At 40.7% G+C, this 19,948-nt stretch overlaps 1 protein-coding gene across 2 annotated transcripts in view; it reads right to left on the bottom strand.

Annotated features, from left to right (window-relative positions):
* Positions 1-19,653, bottom strand: part of COLEC11 (collectin subfamily member 11) — a 38,273-nt gene extending 18,620 nt beyond the window's left edge. Inside the window, exons 1-2 of one of the 2 annotated variants that reach the window (XM_010197128.2) lie at positions 19,469-19,653; positions 1,967-2,122 (exon numbers count right to left, since the gene is read on the bottom strand). In XM_010197128.2, coding sequence (XP_010195430.1) covers positions 1,967-2,096 — 130 coding nt within the window. In that variant the 5' untranslated portion in view covers positions 2,097-2,122; positions 19,469-19,653. Of the gene's footprint in view, positions 1-1,966; positions 2,123-8,405; positions 8,453-19,468 lie in introns of those variants that run through there. The other variant, XM_061989760.1, reaches the window with a different exon arrangement.
* Positions 19,654-19,948: the final 295 nt, after the last annotated feature.

The following is a 19,948-nucleotide window of genomic DNA, read 5'->3' as shown; positions in this document are numbered from 1 at the left end:
TGAACTTCATTCAATGCTTAGTCAAACTTCAGAAGTCCTGGATACAGTGTTGTTCTTTCTAACTAGAACATTTCTAACACGTGCCCTTGTGGCCAAGAAGGTCAATGGCATTCTGGGATGCATCAAGAAGAGTGTGGCCAGCAGATCAAGGGAGGTTTTCTCCCCCTCTATTCTGCCCTGGTGAGGCCTCATCTGGGAGTACTGTGTCCAGTTCTGGGCTCCTCAGCTCAAGAGGGACGGAGAACTTCTGGAAAGAGTCCAGTGCTGGGCCATCAAGATGATCAGGGGACTGGAACATCTTTCATACAAGGAAAGGCTGCGGGAACTGGGGCTGTTTAGTCCAGAAAAGAGAAGACTGAGGGGGGACCTTATTAACATTTACAAATACCTAAAGGGTGGATGTCAGGAGGTTGGGACATCCCTTTTTGCTATTGTCGCTAGCAACAGGACAAGGGGTAATGAGATGAAGCTGGAACACAAAAAGTTCCATTTAAATAGAAGAAAAAACTATTTTACTGTTCAGGTGATGGAGCAGTAGCACAGGCTGCCCAGAGGGGTTGTGAAGTCTCCTTCCTTGGAGGTCTTCAAGACCCGCCTGGACATCTTCCTATGTGACCTGATCTAGGTGAACCTGCTTCTGCAGGGGGGTTGGACTAGATGATCTCTAAAGGTCCCTTCCAACCCTACCATTCTATGAGTCTATGATTCTATGATCTGCAGAAGGCACAAATATTACTAAGACTTCAAAGATTACTTATTGAAGTCAAATAAAAATATATATATTTCCATTCAGTTTGGGCATCTAAAGTTGCATCTGTAATAGTAATAAACAAAACAAGAGAGTTTTTTTGGTGTTAAAGCTAATTGACCAAGCACAATTCACGTCCCTACAACCCAAGTCTCTTGCTCCCAGCATACTGCAGCTACTTCCAAACTGAACAATATCTGCAGAGGGCATTTTACACCAGTCAAACCTGTGGACAAGCTGTGCTCACAACTGAACTGTATGAGCAATTGCAGGACATTGTCCTGAGCCCTTGCAACTGTGTAAAGTCCAGATTTGCATGTGGCAAATTAGGAGTGTCAATATTGTTACATGAGTTTTGTGATATTTCAATGCATAACTACCAGAAGAAATGGAAAATTAGTTGTGCAGCTCTTAAATAATACATATTTTTTTGTTAATGATAAACAGTGAGTATTATTGTCCTCAATTAACATGTATTTCCCCATGCTCACAGGTGTAACACTTCAGCAGAAATACCACAGCCTTCATAATGGGAATTACTGTTATTGACTAAATAGGGCTGGGATTTCACACCACAACAGATACTGTTGCTTTAAAATGCTAATTCTTCCCAGTTGTTGATTTCTCATCAAAGGTACATTTTTTGCTATGAAAAGATCAATAATTCATTATGCCATTTTTTCTGGGCAATAGTTTGTGGGCATATTTTGTAAAAGTGTTGCTTTTGTTCACAGAAACTATAGAAATGCCAAAAAACCCTCTAGTTCATTATTTATTTCTTCTAAAAGGCACTTGAGCTTTTAAAAAAATCAAGGGAAGACTAGAAAATACAAAACACTTCCATTACACTGCAAAACGGCAACGGAAAGTTCTCTAGGTATAAGTAGGGCCCGATTTTACAGTCTTTAGGTATGTGCACCTCTTCCAAGTATAAACACAGAAAAAGCAGCCAGGCAGTATATCAGCATAACAAGCACTACTGGTCAGGAGCAAGTCTGAGAAACTTTAGCATGCATTCTCTGAAATGTGTTTATTTTAATGGACTTAAACGCACCCTATGGACCGCAAAACTCCATTTTTAAGGAAGCTACAAACGGGACAAATAAGAGGACAACTGAAAAGTATCTGCTTTGTCTCTGTTAGAAACTCTGTGGTGCAAATGAGCCTGTAAGAAAGAAAGGATTCGTATTTGAATGATGGAGTAGTCTTCCACATTACCTTTGAGGCCCGGAACAAGAATCTGAACAGAGCAGGACTCCTCTGCGATATGTTGAGGATATCCAGACCTTAGCAGTGACAGGAAGGCAAGGCTAATTACAGTCACCAAGAAAACCAGATCTCTCTTCATAATGAGCACTTACAGGTCACTGACTCCTAAACAAAAGAATGAATAAACAGTTATAAGGATTCCAAAGACTTTCAACAGTTTCTGAACATATGCAGCATCCTACTACAAAAACATTTTTGTGTGCCACAACCCACATAGCATGAGAAGAACACGTGCAGGTCCTCTGAGCAGCTTGTATGTTCCGCAGACACACACGAAAAAACACAGCAGCACATTCAGCACCTCATTTTGGTGTTAGGCTTCATAAGATAAAGCTCAGAAGAAACTTAGTTAGGAAGTAGAAAATAAAGCAATGCTAATAATAGGCAGTTCTGTGTTCATGATTTCTCATTGGAGGCAGGAATCTGGAAAGGTCAAAGGAGAAAATACAGTACTTGGGCTTGAACAGAAAGATATTCATAGTAAGCTGCCCCTTAGAAAGAGCGCATACTACTCTAAAGAGGCATTTCAGTAGACAGTAAGACCAATCTAAAGGCCTGAAATTTCACTCCCCATCTACCTGAGCACTGAAATTGTGTCCAGTGAATTGTCTGATACAATAGCCCTCATGTAACTTATTGAGAGTGGAAGGCAGATAATATTTCACTATATCATGCAATTAAGTTACATCAGAGTCTTCAATAAATCCTGAAAAGATTCACCTCTGAAACATACCCCTTTTTAAGCTTACAAGTGAAATGGCCTGCCTGATATTAGACTGTGAAGAGACCTCTCAAAAAACAACAGTGCAGAAATGGAGTTTGTGTGAAACGACCATCAAAAGCTGATATTTAGGGTGTCTATAGAAACATCTTTTTGTCAGAAATGTTATTTATGTACTTCTGATACAATTGTCCAGCACTTTCACCCTCTGTACTACACAAAGAAGCTGAAAGTCATACCAGCATTTCAAGAGAAGGTATCTATATATCCTTCTTTTATAGCTCCAATACAGATGTTTGCATTTGACATCCAGATCAAGAAAACTGGGCTATATTACTCTCCACTCCCTGACTCCCTTCAAAAATAAGGCAAGTAGGATTAGGCACAGATGCGGGTCTAGTACATGGGTTTGTACTCATGTGTATCTCAACATGCTGGAGGATGAATCTGTTATTTTGGGGATGGCCTAAAGGCATAGCTGTCAATAAGGAGCTTTCAGGTGCGAATGAGCTGGTGAAGCAGATACCAAAACTTAAGGAACTGAGCAAGAAGGTGGCAGATTACCCTTGCCTTCCTCATGCAGAATTACTATTTAAAATAGAGCAATGATTTTTAATTCCACCATCAACTCTGATATGTTTAATAGGTGTCTGAGCAGCAAGACTAGGTATGTGTGTTTAAAGTTGAAGGAAAAAAATATCATTCTGAATTGCTATCCAGTTTGCGCTTCCATTATCCTCCAGAAGATAAAATGAGCAGATTGTGGAGGGGACAGGGGGAACTGTGTCAGATGGGAGATATTGTCTCCCTCCTCATGTGGAGGACGCATGGCACGAGTTACAAGAGGTCACTCTGCCTCACAACACCCTTGCTACACACCTGATGCTATATAAATGCACTCCTACAGTTGTGGTGCTCCACAATACACCCTCCACTTGTCACCGAGCATTCAGATTTGAGGCACAGGCTGCTGTATGCTGTGAGCCTGTTTTGACCCAAGTCCCAGCTTTCCTTCCAAAGGACAGAGAGGTGCTGCAGCAAGACCATGCCTGAAAAAGGTGACATCTATGCTCAGACCTAGGAAAAGCTCCTGGGTCAAGGGATTTCAATAGTCGTAGTCTAATGGGGTACAGTGGAGCAGGAAACCCTAGGGAAAATCACTGGTGCTGGGTAATCCTCCCATGGAGCAAGGGTAGAACAGGGACTATCTGGGGATTCTCACAGCCACAACATTTCATGTTCCTGTAATAAGGCAGACATAAACTACTTCATTGACAAGCTTTGGCAACCAGAAAGAAGATGCAGGAGAGTAGACCAAAAAAAAAGAAATTTGCACTAAGCTTTAACACAACAATTTTATTTTCAAAGCCTCTATTTCAATCTCCTAACATCTCTTAGCAGATGACAATACAGACAATCTTACTAAAGATGCATTTTGTATCCTCAACAGCACTCCTGTCAGATTATAAAGTACTAATGTCATTTACAAAGTCTCCTTTCATAGCTTAGCATGCAGGTTCTGGAGGGACAACACAGTATTTTTTTTTCCCTTTCAAGAACAATCAGTTCCCAAAATTTTGCTTATGCTACTACAAGTAACATAACTGCAGCTCATATATACATGTCTGAATTAGCTTTAAAATACCTAACTCAAGTATTGCTAGGAGCACAGAAATCCACAGAAGTACAAACCTTGGCTGTTCAAATATTTAGGTCTCATTAAGTTTTGATACAATTGCAGCCACACCACTCAAGGCTTCTCAAAAGTACAGGCAAAATTGAATTTTGTCACCCAAGGATGAGGAACCAGAGCTGGAGGAGAGGGCACATCATAAAGCTGGACAAAGAGAGAACAGCAATAGTTGGGGGGTAAAGGGAAGAGTAATGAAAACTTGGATGGAAAGCTTTTACTGCCATGGAGAAGGAGCAACCAGCCCAGCTCCCCAGGGCTCTGACAGACAAAACCACAAGGAAAACATTTTCTTCATTGCTGTCCTCTGCTGCTGCCTCCTTTACCTATGCACATTGACACTGGCCACTTTACAACTATTTTCTAAGGTTATACAAAGTATTTGATCATCGTATTGATAGCTTTGAAGTATCAGATCTCTGTGATTGCACTCTTCTCCCAAATATCCTCATGTGCATACAAAACAAATTATTTCATATACATTAAGCTTGATACCACACTTCCCTAAAAGGAGATTCCTAAGCCCAGGGTACAAGGCATTGCGTCTTGGTGTACTTGGTGGCCTAGAGTTGCTCCCAGTACCCACAGTGGATAGTCTTGTCTCTTTTTGCCAAGTCCATGATTCACAACAGTCAGCAAGGAAGAGGGGGCAACCAAAACTAGCCAAGAGGAAAAGCTGAAGAATGCTTCTCCAGATCTTCCCTTCAAAGGCTTCTAGGGCCAGTTCCAGCACTTGTGTAGTCAGTGATGGTAGATTGGAAATTGGGGGGGCCCATGGCAAGCACAGGCTTCACAATGACAAGTTAGGGACCAACGTTCCCTACTTGGGAAAGCAAGGAGTTGTCTTTGCCTTAGCTGGCCAGGAGAACATGGCAGACAGTCATGCCTGGAAGTGTCTTTCAGACACCTGTATGTAGGTGTTTAACCCTCAGCAGTGGCCACCTTTGAGGGACGGGGAAAAAGGTCATCCTGGACAACAGCCACGTGGATGCTTTGTGGGCTAAGCAAAGAGAGGATGTTAGCCTGCAGCTCCCACCCCGTAGCCCAGGAGAGCACCTGGCCACCAGCATGCAGGACGCACTAGGCAGGTCATCCCACTTTTTTTTTTGTAGCAGGGGTACTTCAGGATCCAGAAGATCAAACGAAGAGGCTTTCAAGCCAAGCGGTACAGATACACAGTTGAAAGCCTGGAAATGAGGCAGTTTCAGCATGAGCACTCATCAGGCTAGTGGTAAGGATTCTTGACAGACGGAGAGGGGAATGAAATGGCCTGAGACAGAAGGAGCTGAAATTAGAAGGGTGCTCCAGTCTCTGCGTTAGTGAATAAAGAGGCAGCATCACTACCTCTGGTTGCATTTTATGAGGCTTTAGATGTATCCAGACTACAACTGAAAGATCAAAGCCCCCAGGTACATTAAATATTAATCTGCCTTTGCGAACTCCCACACAGCTCAGAGATAAGCCACACATCAAGCAGCAGAGAACTGTCAGGGCTGCTGGGTGGCTCTGCTCAGCAGCCAGATATGAAAGATTTTTGGGGAAAAACAAAGTCTCCAATGAAGTTTCATCACATTCCCCACTGTCTGCAGTTGCAGCAGTGCTTATAAGCCTCAGAGACACAGGGGATACACTTCACCCTATCCAGTGACAGCTCGACTCACAGAGAAAATGGACTCTTTTAGAAAATGGAGCTTCTTAGTGTCAGTCAGGTCACAGCAAGCCAGACCCGTATGAATACTTGGGAAATTACCTTGGTCTGAAAAGAGCCATTAACAGAGGAAATCTCTGAAGAGGTTGCAGATTAAACACTTTGTAGAGTCTGCAGCTGCAGTAAAGGGATACATTAGTAGTAGAAATCAAACCAAAAGCACTTTGAGTATCACTTTCTTCACCTTTTCTTGCTTTAAAAAGAAACCTTCTCTTCTACAGCTCAAATTGCCTTATATGACTGAAAGAAGAGCTTGATCTCCAGGTATGAGCTACAGCAGTACCTTTCATTTTTAAATCCTTGAAAATTCCTTGCCTTTCTGACCTACCTTCAAGTCCCTTCAGACCTAGATTTAGAAAACTAAATCCCACTGAAATTGGTCCTCAGAAAAAGGTGCCAGTCTGATTTTTTTCAAACTGTCTTAGCCCTGGTATTTTGAGTATCTTCAGCATTGGTAAAACCAATGCCACAAAGAAACCTAGAGATGTTCAACACTTGTAAAGTATGAGCATTTTCTCACTGCCTATATAGGGCTCAGGAGTCAAATTTGCAGCACTTATAATGGTGGCCACTAAAACAGTGCAAGCTGAAAACTTTGGGGGAAAAAAAAATGAAACAAGGGAAAGGCAGCATTTACATGGCCTTTCATAGAAGGGTAGGGGTTGGAAGGGACCTTTAAAGATCATCTACTCCAACTCCCCTACAGAAGCAGGTCAACCTAGATCAGGTCCTTTTAAAAAAGTTAATTAGCAAAACATCTCTATTCCTATTTGAAATGGAAACATATCAATGCAAGTAGCACAGTAATTTCAAAACAACTTTTGAGGCCTGTCAGCTTTAAGAAATCTGTCTGAGTTGCCAAGAGAGGTTTATTAAGCCAGGCTTCAAGTGACAAGTCCTTGAGAGGTCATCAGAGGCTTACTTAAAACCACTGCAGGACCAGCCAGGCCAGCTGGCACCCAGCACTCCTTGAACTTCCCCGCTTCCCCCTGGGAAGCTGTGAATGGAAAGCCTGGAGACCACTTCAGCCAGCAAATGCCTTGTGCATGAAGACACTGTATCTGCCAGCAGCTACTCCACAAGGACTGGTGGCTTACTGCACGTCATTATTTTGGACTTGGAAGGAGCAACACAGATGAACACTGCTTAGCTGAATCCAAATGGCTGAGAAATGCAGAAGAAAAACGATGCTTGCTGGCACTAATGGTGAGCCAGCCAACAGCTACAAAGTGGCTGTAATCCTCTATTTAATCCTGTGGGACTCTTCTTTGAGCTGTTCTTATTTCACTATTACTGAGTTGTTTTCACTCTTATGATTTTTTTATTATTCTTTTTAAAATTATACTTCTTTCCCAGAGATCCAAGCTCAATTAGCTACATTCTGAATTGAGCGTTCTCCTGCTACAGACAGGCACACAGCTCTGCAGAGCTACATTTAGTGGGTGATTTCCCCAGGCAGGTTTGAGTCAGCACTACTGACACATCAACAGCTTTCAACAGTTGTTACTCCTCTGACTTTTCAAGTCCTCATCAGCCACATCCCAAAATCTTGCAGTATTATCTGCCAGCCAGTATATCCTCAAATGCCTTGGCAGGCCCTAAGCCTCATCCTAATGGATGCCACACATGCCCATAAAATCATGCCAGGGAAATGCCAGGCTGTCAGGCTGTGACACAGACCTCACACTATTTCAAACACTTTTAACAGATGAAAGTCCAAAAAATCCAAGTAATTAAGTGCCAGGGCTACAAGGGTAATAGCAAGGCCCAGTGCAGATCAGGGACACATTTCTAGGGGAAGGCAGGAGAGGCAGAAAGGACAAGCCTCCAGTGCTGTGCATACAAGCTGCTTTTCATGCCCTGGCCCGAGGATAGCAGATCATTGCTGGAGATGTCTTTCACACTGGAGATGAAACCTGTGTCAATGACCTCTTCTTTCTCCATTACAGCCTTGCTGATCATTCCAACCTACAGATGTTTTGTGTAGCTGTGCTTTTACTTTATCTAACCATTTTCTCATTTGCCCTCCCAGCTCCCTCATGCACTGCCTTGGCTAATAAAGAGCACACCATTCAGCTGGAATATAAAAATATGAATCAATGATAAAGCTGCTTAAACAATGGGTGATCATTTTTGTAACATTGCAGTGCTCTGAACTTAAATTCTATATGTTAATTTAAAGGCTAAAGCAATGGCCTTGAAAGATTTTTTTTAATCCCTAAGTACTAATATCACAGAATTGCAAAAATGGAGATCATAAGCACCACACCTTTGAAGTCTCTGTGAAATCTATGGAGCATGGGGTAGCATAAAGTAGAGACATAACACGTTTCAGGTCTTGATGATGCTGAAGAACAGCGAGGTTTGCTGCAGAAGACAAAAGAGTGAGTCTAAACTGATGGGAAGACAACATTACCTAAAAACCTAACTGATAGGAAGACATTGGTTACTCCCCAAAGTACACTTAATTCGAGCTCAACAGAGCTATTTCCTCAGCTGATGTTTGTGAGGTGTAAGGGACGATTACTTCTGACTGTACAATGTAGTTGCCCTTGTCATACGTAGGAATAGTAGCCTCACTTCTCATCAAGAAGAATGTTTTTAAAAATTGAGACAAATTCCTTCCTGACATAGTTCTACTGAAGTCAATGAGTTTGTCAGAATTAACTTACTGCTGTCTGTGTTGAAAATATAAATTCAGGGATTCGGCAAGGGTGAGATGAAAATAGTGCCAGATGGGCGCAAGTATGTTTTAAATACCTGTAACTAGAGGGAGATGGAGCCTGAGTGCCAGTCTCTCATGATAGCTCTGTATAGCTTTTTAGATAGTAGAGAATAGCTCTCAAGTAGAATTTTATCTTTGTGTAAAATGTTGGTCAGAGGTAACTAGTAATGCTAAACAAAATTTCTCTCACAGTGTTTTAACCAAAGCCCCTATTAGATTACAAGATCTCTGCCATAGCCCCATTTGCAACTATACTTTACAGGAATAGTTTGTGCTTTTGCATGCCATCCTTGCTATATGTCAGATCAAATGTTCATTAGTCTTAATCATCCCCAAATTAAAAAGGGGGTTCAAATATAAGTGTCAGCTTTTCTAAAGCCCGTGTCTAAATTGTCTCAATTCAGTCCCACTCCTATAAAGCATCCCTATGAGAATCTGATGCTATCAAACCTATCTGCAGGAACTAAACCACCCAAGGACTCACCAAGAATCAGTGAACGATGTAGAGAATGCTACAAGGTACATTTCTTTACATGAACAAATACATATTATTTACATATGCATTTGTCATCTTATTTCTGAAGCTTTAAGGCATCAATTTTTAGCCCTCTACATTCACAAAGACTTAGGACTGGCTGTAGAAGTTTGGATATGTGTGCAATATTTAAGTGCTTAATGTCTCTTCAACCAATATGTTTTCTAACGTGTTCTGAGTCTCCAGGTACTTAGGAGTTTTCCAGGTGGGCCTGAGAGTTGTCTTTTTGAGGGCACTGGACAGATTCAAAGGGGAAACTTAACCTGGGGATGGTCATCCCAGTCATGCAGCTACATTCTTGGAGGCACAGAGAAGAGGCAGAAAGCTCTGTAAAGGCCCCATCCAGTCACCCCAGACTTGTGGTATGTGCCTTTTGCACAACAAAATGTCACTCAAGTATTGATCCAAAAGGTCAGAAGTATGGAACATCCTTAATTTAAAAGGATCTGAACTCACAGCTTCGGTTCCCCACGACAGCAGTTGCTCCCATTAGATGGATACAGTAGGTGATATTAGACTGCGCTCAGGCAGGCCACATTAAAGAATGGAAGGCAAGTAGGGAAGAAGCTTGGTGAAGACACCAGCTCAAGCCTAGTGGTAGGACACTAGATAAAAAAGGGGCAAACAAGTGTTTTCGCTTCTCTGCTTTCTGGTTTTGTGTCTCACAATTGACTTGTGTATAAACACATGAACAGTTCATCAATATCCAGACAGAAGATAAAATCTAAGCAAAGCAGTTTATGAGGCTAGAGGAAGAGTAAAGACAAGAGAAGAGACATGGGATGTAGACTGCTGCCTAGTCCTACCCAGTACTGTAAGTATGATACTCCAAAAAGTGAACCACAACACAGAGCACAGCTGGCATCAGGTGATGCCTACTTATCAGGACAACTTTGCTTAGATCCAGGTCTTGAGCTAGCAGAAGTTATGAGGAGATACTTGGGTGGGATTTAAATGTTCTGGCTTAGGTGCTCAGTCTGCGAAAATCACCCTGAGCTCCCTGTCTAATTGAGTCAAAGGCCTTGGATAGAGGATTAATTTATTTCTAAAACAAGACAGATAATTTACTCTGTAGGTATCTATTAATTGCTCAGTAGGACTAGCCCGGCCTTGTAGGTATGTAAAGTTGGGTGAGGGAAGTCCCACCATTGGTAATTAGCTAAGCCCACCTATGGAGGGCTAACAGCAGCCTGGCTCCCCGTCTGCAGTCGCACATTACTCTCCCCTTCTTTGTGTTGCCACCAGCTGCCAGCTGATCCTATCATGAGCCAGCACAGGCTGCTACCCCAGCAGAAAGCTATTCTTCTTTTTGTGATGTTATTTTTCAGTTGATTTAGTTCCTTGGTTCCTGGTGCGAGTAAAATGGCCATAATTCCTATGAAAAATGTTGCCATCCAGGGAAAGAAATGCCCTTGGCAGCAGCTAAGATGGCCATCAGTGTGTTACAAAACGTTGCTTTCACATGCCAGCAGCATACAGAAAACAAAGATGCATTAGTGAATTAAAGGGACTAAATTCACCAGAAAAACAAAAAGTCAAAAACAAAAACAAAAAAACCACCAAACAAAAAACCCAGCATATAATTAGAGTGGGAACATTTAAAAATGAGAAGAGATATGGCAAAATACCAGGTTGCAATGGAAAATCCAGCAAAAGATACAGAGGGTAGAAGATAGAACACAAGGCATTTTGCAATAGCGTGCAAACCACCAAGAGTCATGGAAATGATCCAAGAGTGTTATCCTCAAATGACAAGGACATAATTCTCAGAATAATATCCTCAATACAACAGCATGGCCCATAAGCATGCATGATCAAAATCTTGCATTGGAAGAGAGTTGGGGTCAATTCAGTTTCAACAAAATGTTATTTATATTCTCAGACTGGAGATCTGCAGAGACCAAGTAACACTCTCTATGTGATCCTATACTGAAACTTTTGTATCAGCTCTCAGGAGTATGGGAAAAGGAGAGAAATAAGTTATAGTGGTGACACAAGGACCAACAACGTTTTACTGATGCAGTAAAATGTCCGAGCCTCAATGTAAGAGAAAAATTAAGAGCATCAAAGCAAAAAAGCAAGCCTCCTAGGAAATATAGACACATATTTTCACTGGACAAGTGAAGGCTGAACTTGATAGCAGTAGTATTATTCAATGTCCTTTGACTCTTAGAGCACTGAAACACCTTGCCAAGTACATATTAGGGAAAGAAGACAAAAGGTTGGACTAGATGATCTTTTGAGGTCCCTTCCAAACCTTAAGATTCTGTGATAGGGATATATATCAAAGCAGATCTCCAGATTAAGAAAAAATAAATGGTTGATACATAGAAATGGTTGTAGGGGCAAAACATGGTGAAAAAAACCCCAGGTTTCTATGAGTCTGATGTAACTTAGTAAAAGCATTCGATTCCTACAAATGACTGGACATTAACAAAGTTCTCAGAAGTCAAACTATTCTTACACTAGTATGCTACAGCAGACTTTCACTTATCAGTCTATATCACTGGCAGTAGTCATGATCCTACATATAAGGTATGTAAAATGGAAGCCAGTTGAAAGAATACCTTTCAGCAGCAAAACATTTCCCAGAGTAGCTCTTATACATACCACAACACGTGCATTTGAAATCCTTTGTCATGTACAACGTACTGGTCTACAAATATTTTTTAAATCTGAGAAAGAGCACAAGTGATTGCACACAAGTTTGAGATGCTTTTTTACAATCTCTCATTTTGAAAAAGAAGTATTTCTTCAGAAAAATTAAAAGTACAGATAGAATGTGTAGAAAACAATTTGCAAGCCAGGGTGTTTATCTGAATTCACAAAAATTGAAGGTGTTACTTCCTTTATCCATATACCACAATGCTTCTGCTACCAAAAGATTCTCAGGCATGACAACTCCCTTGGTGAATTTTTCATGAAAATCCTTCCATCTCACAAACTGCCCTGACATATTTCTTTATGATAGTAATGTACATTTCTAAGGAAGAATATAACAAGCTATGTTAAGTAAGTGATAACTTACTGGTATCTCTACCTGCTTTGGTACTCTGCAAATTCTCTACTAATAGCACTAGATGCATCTTTCACACAGCTAGAACATGACTGGGGGTCAGTGCGCACAAGTTAAGATGCTGTGCATCAGCTATGCAGTGATTACTTGAACCTCGGTGTGTATCTGTGCAGCATTTATAAGGGACTCAGAGGAATAAAAGCCAATGGTTCTGCTCCAATTTTGCAGCTACCAGTAAAAGAAAAGGCTTCAGAGGTGTTAAAGACTATGCTGACCTTGCCCTGGCTGAAATCCCTGCATCTGATAGTTGATTGAAGCAAAGGAAGAACAAAACATCAACAAAAATGAGACTTGCCGCAGTTACTCAGGGCTGCCAAAAAGGTGCCGCTGAATCAGCTCTAAACGTTTCAGAAAATTCCACGTATTCAACACTGTAGTTGCAACACTTAACATCATCTTCCCTTAAGTTAAGGAACAATGTGAATGCAGTCATGAGCAAACTAAGTCTAAATGGGCAAATGCATGCTTAAATACAGAGCTACTTAGAAGACAGGGTAAAAACTCTTATGACCAGAACCATTAAGAAAGTACCTGACAGACCCTGGCATCAAGCATCAACAGATCTGTTCTACATGAAAGGACACACGCTTGTTGGTGCAGCTGACAGAACATCTTCCCTGGGCATATCAAGTTGGCCTTGCTTACACAAGCTTGACACATGCCATCCAGAAACTGAACTCAGGATCTGCAAGACACAGGATGCCCAACTAGTCTCTTTTCATATGGAAGGATTTCACTTGAGAGTAAAGCTGCTCCAGCATCTTAGTACACTTTTTCAATAGTGCACTAAGTTCCCATTATACCTATAGGACTGTGGAAGCAAATGTAGCAGTGGTCATAGTCTGCATAAAAATCAATGGTCATTTAAATCACTTCTGAAAAATAATCTGTTTATTTATCTCCACAACAGTTGCCTCCACATGTGACACATAGCTTAAACTTAAATAGTCCAAGCTGAATAATACTGGAGGCATGATAATACTTGGAAACTGGTAGAAATTCTCACATTCTACCTAAGAAGAAAGTCACAAGGATTTCTTTAGACAAATCAGGTTTTTCTTTACTATGTCCTCAACAAAACAAGCAAAGATTATCTGTGAATGCTCTGTGAAAAGATATGCCTTGCTCTTTTAAGGATTGCCCTTGAAAATTCAAAAGAAAGATGGTACCAAAAAATCTATAATCTCCCTTGAAGATTTAAGATTTAGGATATTGTTCAGAACTGTTTAAATGGAGCAGACATAAACAAATAGCTACATATATTATCTAAGGATTTTAAACTACTTTTGAACTATTTAATTATAGATTACTGTTATACATTCATGACATTTATAAAAAAGAAAGGAGAAACCAACCAGAAATCTTGGCACTCTACAATTACATGAAAGGCAACTCTAACATGAAGGTATCAAACAGCAAAAGAAGAAAACCTCCAATTAAATTTTTTTCAGCTGCGTCTCATAACACAACTCTTATTACATCATTTCACTTCATCTCTGCATTGGCTTTAAACTGCAAGTCCACTGCACAACTAGAGAAAAGCATTTCAAACTCATCTGTGGATGCTGTACTCAGTGCTGGTGAGGCCACACCTCGAATACCACTACAAGAAGGACACTGAGGTGCTGGAGCGTGTCCAGAGATGGGCATTGAAGCTGGTGAAGGGTCTTGAGAAGGAGTCTGATGAGGAGTGGTTGAGGGAACTGGGGGCATTCAGTGTGGAGATGAGGAAGCTGAGGGGAGACGTTATCACTTTCTACAACTGCCTGAAAGGAGGTTGCAGTAAAACAGGTCTCAGTCTCTTCTCCTGAGTAACAAGTGACAGGACACAAGGAAATAGGCACAAGTTGCACTAAGAGAGCTTTAGGTTGAACATTAGTAAGAACTTTTCCACTGAGAGAGTTATTAAGCATTTGAACAGGCTGCCCAGGGTGTTGGTGGAGTCACCATTCCTGGAGATATTTAAAAGACGCATAGTTGAGGTGCTGAGGGACATGATTAGTGATGGACTTGGCAGCACTAGGTTAGTGGTTGGATTCTATGGTCTTAAAAGTCTTTTCTAACCAAGTCTTTTTCATGCTGACAGATCCACCACCCTGGAGTCTCTGCAGCAAGCACGAGCAGTGCTTTTCTTGCTCTGCCACACATTCTCAGTACCTGTTTCCTTAACATTTCTTGTACATAACTCCACTGACCAGTCAGCCAGCAGAGACTTGTTTCCTCATTAACACCATTCTAACAAGAGCACTCATTCAGAGACATTTTAACATTTTTATTTTCATATGTAATAAGACATTTTTAGCTGTTTCCTGTGTTAAGCCTTCATTACATTCTTGTGTAATGATTTTATTTTGTTTGACCATAATTACCATGCCATCTAACATTGCAAGTTCCTTTACTTTTTTAAAAAGTTCTCTGTTTTAATTCCCCCAAATTAGAGGGCCTCTTATAGATCCTTCTCCAATGATAATCCATAAAATTCTACTTATATTAAATAATGTCCTTACAAAAGCTTCCATGCTTTCTCATCTCCCCTTAACCTTGATACAATCAACAGCCTTCGCTGTATAAGATTCATTTTAAGAAATAAATGCTTCTGAAGATTTTTTAAATGGATGTGAATTATGTTGGTGCCTTCTTTAGTGAAGGTGAATGATTTATGAACGCTTCCGTCTCTATGTTCTTTAGCCAGCCAAGCATTACTTAATGTAAGCTTCATCACAGCACAGAAACGAGCAAACTGCCCCAGCATTCAGACCAGATGGAGATCAAATCAACACCTGATCCATGGTCTCTTGGAGACCCATAGATTGCTTCTAAGGAGTCCACTAAAGATGAACAAATGCATGCCTATTTTCAGCAAGGTTCAACATCTGCTAAAGTCATCAGCATTGTCACAGGAGGATTTGAAGGGAAAGTCTGAAAATTACTCAAACTGCCTATCTTAAAAGAGTGCTAAGTGTAGGATTTCTTGTTGTTATTATTTATGCTTATTTCACAGTTAGAAGATCATACTAACAGTGTAAAAAAAAAAATAATTACAGAGTGTGCTACGTGTAAGACCAGCCAAAGATGGGCAACAAGAACCCGAGCACAGCTATGGACACATCTGCATTCTTCAAGGTCAAAAGCAAGCCAGAGTTAAAGCAGTTTGTATTTAAAATATGTGGCATTTAGGAACATGGCTTAGTGGTGAATGTGGCAGTACTGGGTTAATGGTTGGACTCAATGGCCTAAAGGCCTTTTCAAACCTAAATGATTCTATGAATCTTTCTACTCTCCATCCTTCACCCCCATTCTTCACCACTAAACCTTCAGATGAGAGCTGTTTCAGTCAACATTGGCAATACTCCTACTGAATCTGTATATGTGGCCTCTTCTCAAGTCCAAACAAAGCATGCAAAACCATCTCCTAACAATTCAGAACCATCTCCTAACAATTCAGACACCTTAAGAAGCAGGAGGTACCTGTGGCTTCACTGGAAAGCCTACTTGGGTGCCTAAGTTTTTCTTACTGCACAGACCAGAGATGGTCAACATCTTATCTGAAGAGTAACAAGACACTATTCTCCCACCTATGAAATGTGTTCAAACTCATCAGTGTCCTTTAAGCATACTGTAAGCGTGAAGGTCTAATAGCAAACACAGCCATTCCCTTCCAAAATATGGTGGGGAGGTGGCTCGCTCTTGCAGACTAGCTCCTTACGGGAATGCTCATGCCAAAGGAATAGATTTCCCTGGACTGTTTAAGGTTTGTCTTTTTTCTTTTCTAAAAAAGCAGTAGTAACATCAGAAACTGCCTTGTGAGCTGCGAATGCAATCTTGGGATGTTCAGCAGTCTCACTTCCAAATTACTGTGCTAGTTAAGGAGAAAGGAACCTCCCCAGCAGATGGGCAGTGTGAGTTTGCAGCACCACAATGAGCTGCATGCAGATCATCTGTTCCCCAGATAAGTGCTCCCAGTCAGCACATTATTACATGACACCTGTGTAGGAGCAGTCCATTTTTGAAAGAGAATTGAAAACTGACTCTGCAAAAAACAGTCTTCTACAACGTCTTCATGCCTGAAGGATAACTGGGCACATACATTCCAGGCAAAGTTCCAGTTTCTGGAACTCAAATTCCTGCAGGCACTTGGCACTAAAGGTAGTGAATTTATCCACTCAATATTCAGCAGAGGGAATCCCAGAGCATATTCCTCATAAGCGTTTTCCAGGCAGCTGCTGTGGCCATCACACTCTTTGCTGGCTGTGAGGAGTCACTTTCTTCAGCACTTAGCTCTCCTCCATTTGCTCCATATGGCATATAAACATTGCAGATTCTTGGTCTGGAGCCAGGTATCTAACTTGCAGCACTGTGAAAGTGTTTACTCATGTCCGTGTTTCATTCATATGCTTTATTGTTGAACTAAATGATCTTTAAAGATCTATTCCAATCCAAACAATTCTATGATTCAATATAGAAGGAAGCCAGTGTAAACCCTAAAGCTCCTCACCATCCATCTTACTGTTCTGTTCTGGCTTCCAGGAGACACTATGGACCTCCTAAGCCAATCTTCTGATACAGCTTTGAGGATGTAGCATCTGAAGAGTCATATAAGTTAAGGATCCTTGGATCCTAATAAACAAGTCAGGGACTAGTCCAGTGATGAACGTAAGCAGACCAACTTCCCTTTTCTTGCTTACAGACATCTTACACAACTACATACAAAACACCCAGGACTAGACTTTTCTGAAAAGGCAGTTAGATAGGTGAGATAAGATCTTGTTGGATATTTAAAAGTATCTGTTTCTAAAGCTTGAGGCTCCTAGCAGGTTGTTTTGCTCTTAACTGAAGACTTTACCTAGCCCTTAAAATCCAGCGATACTCCCTTGCAGTTTTCAGTTCCAAATATGTAGAACAGAGCACTTTTAGCACAAAAGCTGGCAAAAGCACTAAAAAAGCCTTAGAAACATTTGTACACGTTTGCTTCCTCATACAAGTGTTTGCATGGCTAAAAACACCAAAAGACTTTGTCAGTAGAAGGCCTAAACCCTCTTGAAGGGTCCTATTCTCATAGCCCACAAACAGGATGGCCTGTGGCTCATGTGCAAACCAAGAGGAAGGGTTTGAGTTTTAAGCAGCCGCCAGCTAGTAAGCTGAGGGGCTTTGCCTACAGTTGATACCTTATGAGTTCAGTCCATGCTTTTTCCTAGATCACCTTTCCCAAAAATACATCCTAATGCTCATCTCATCAAGGGAAATTAAAATAGCAAGACCCTGACCACACAGACTTATGGGAAACATTGTTCAGCTGTGTAGTCCAGCCAGTAGAGAAATGCAATGCAAAGCACTAACTACACTTCCCAGGAGACACTATGAAAGTATTTTTGGCTGAACTCTTCTGCTTTTCAGCCAAAATAGTTTGACAAAAGAACTAAACTACCCCAGAAAACTGACACTTTTCTTTAAAAAGCTAATTTGAAAAAGCCTTCCTACTTCAAAAGGGTTCTGGTTCAAGAGTTTTTCGACAGGCCTAAGATGACTAAATAAGAACTTTATAAACAGTTCAAAAGTAATCAGAAAAAACAGTCCTCAACATGATGAACAGTTTATAAGCTACACAGTACATTTCTGCTGCTTTCATAGTGGAATTCTCTGATGACTCAAGGACTACGCCATGTTTAAAATGACATTTTGACCATGAAGTTACATATTATTTCATGTATTAAAACAATAATTTCACTTTAATAAATACAGCTAAGAATTTTCCGAGTCTATCCAAATATTTTTAAAAGGAATACTCCATTTGGAAGTATTACTTTTTGTCTACAACATCTGTATACCTTATTTATGCTGCATCAGTACCATAAATGCTGTTCACGGGTTAAAGGATACTAATAACATTGTTAAAAGTGAAACTTTTAAGTCAGAGTTGCTTTTATATTCTCTGACCATTACAATACCTTAAATGTTCACGATCACATAAACAACCATATAGAAATGAAATACAAAATATCTCTGCTTCAGAGAGGGAATTGTAGGGCAATATTCTTTACATTTGCTACACTTTTAAAATCTTTCAACACCCCAGGATCAAAGTTGCAGCGTTTCCAGTCAAGCAGCTCTTTCGGCTTCACTGTATGGCAAGTGAAGTTGGATGTTTCAGTTCTCCACAGTGATTTGATTTTGCTAGAAAACTATTCCCCCCTGCTAAATTTCAGCTCATATTTATATATGTATGCACAGAGGTCAGAAGGGAAACTCCCAAGTCCCTTTAGGAATTCTATTTTTTTCATAACTCAAGACTGAAAAGCACACATGTGGCCTTCTGGTTACTGAAGTATGGCTTATTCGCATCTTCTAGCTCACTTACATCAAGACTTAATATCTTTACACACTCTTAAATTTCATTCAGCATTCCTGTACATTACTGCTTCCAACTTGATTTTGTTTTCAGTGGGTTTGCCCTTACTGGATACTCTGTCATCTGCTTCACTTCTGAAATGCCAGTTTTCATTCTGTGCTTGCAGCTGTATTAAAAGCTCACTTTATTTAAAGTAGAAGACAGACAGACACTTAGGATTAAAAGTAGAAGGATGAAGAAAAAAAGCATGTAGCATCTCCAAGATTTAACTGATACTGATTATCTGTTACCGGGAATTATAACCTATTAATGAACTGCAGCAAGTTTCAATTGTGACAAAAGTTAAAACTCACATATTGTTTTGTCCTTCCCTGCTCAAAGGGAAGCCAGCTCTTCCAATGGCATTTGTACACTTTAAACATAACTCCCTCACTGAGCAGGAATTAAGTGATCTAACCCACATGGGTGCTTCTCAACAGAAAGGTCCAACATTATCTGACAGAATTAAGCGAGTTCTTATTTCCCTTACATTCCCCTACTATTTGGGGATTGGCAGTCATATTCTGCCACTTTCAAGGCAGCCCCCCAACAAACATCCAGGCTTTTTCCTTTGTGTGCTTCTAAAGAGTGAAAGTACAAAAGTCTCTTACCTTACGGTTGCTGAGAAAATGGGAACTGCAGAATGCTCTGTGTCTGCAGGAACACTGCACAGATGAACCTCATTGCTGCTGTTTACAGAAGTCTGACAGTTTTTAATTTGAAAAGAGGTTGTCTTTTACTTTTCGACAGTTCAACAAATCAGACAAAACAGTTGTAAGTGTTATCTGTAAACAGTTTCCTGTTTGAAATAGATCAGCTGTCCTGCAGGACAATAATTAGGAAAGAAGTGTGGGAAAGCTGAAGAGGTCCATGATGTAAGCTTTTTATTTTGGGAATGTACTTTTTTGGGAATGCACTCATACTCTCCCCTCCTCCTCTCTAGCAGAGAACCCCTTTTTAACTATTTACATCTATCCAGCTCTAAGCCATGAATGCACACTGTCCCAGAACAGCACTTCTCTTGCTTTGCTTCAGCAGATATGAAAACACATGAAACACAGCACTAAATGTGAGTACCTTAGGCGGGTAAT

Source organism: Colius striatus, chromosome 2 (genome assembly GCF_028858725.1).
Source record: "Colius striatus isolate bColStr4 chromosome 2, bColStr4.1.hap1, whole genome shotgun sequence".
NCBI classification, from domain to species: Eukaryota; Metazoa; Chordata; class Aves; order Coliiformes; family Coliidae; genus Colius; species Colius striatus.
This window is presented reverse-complemented; position numbering and strand designations above follow the sequence as displayed.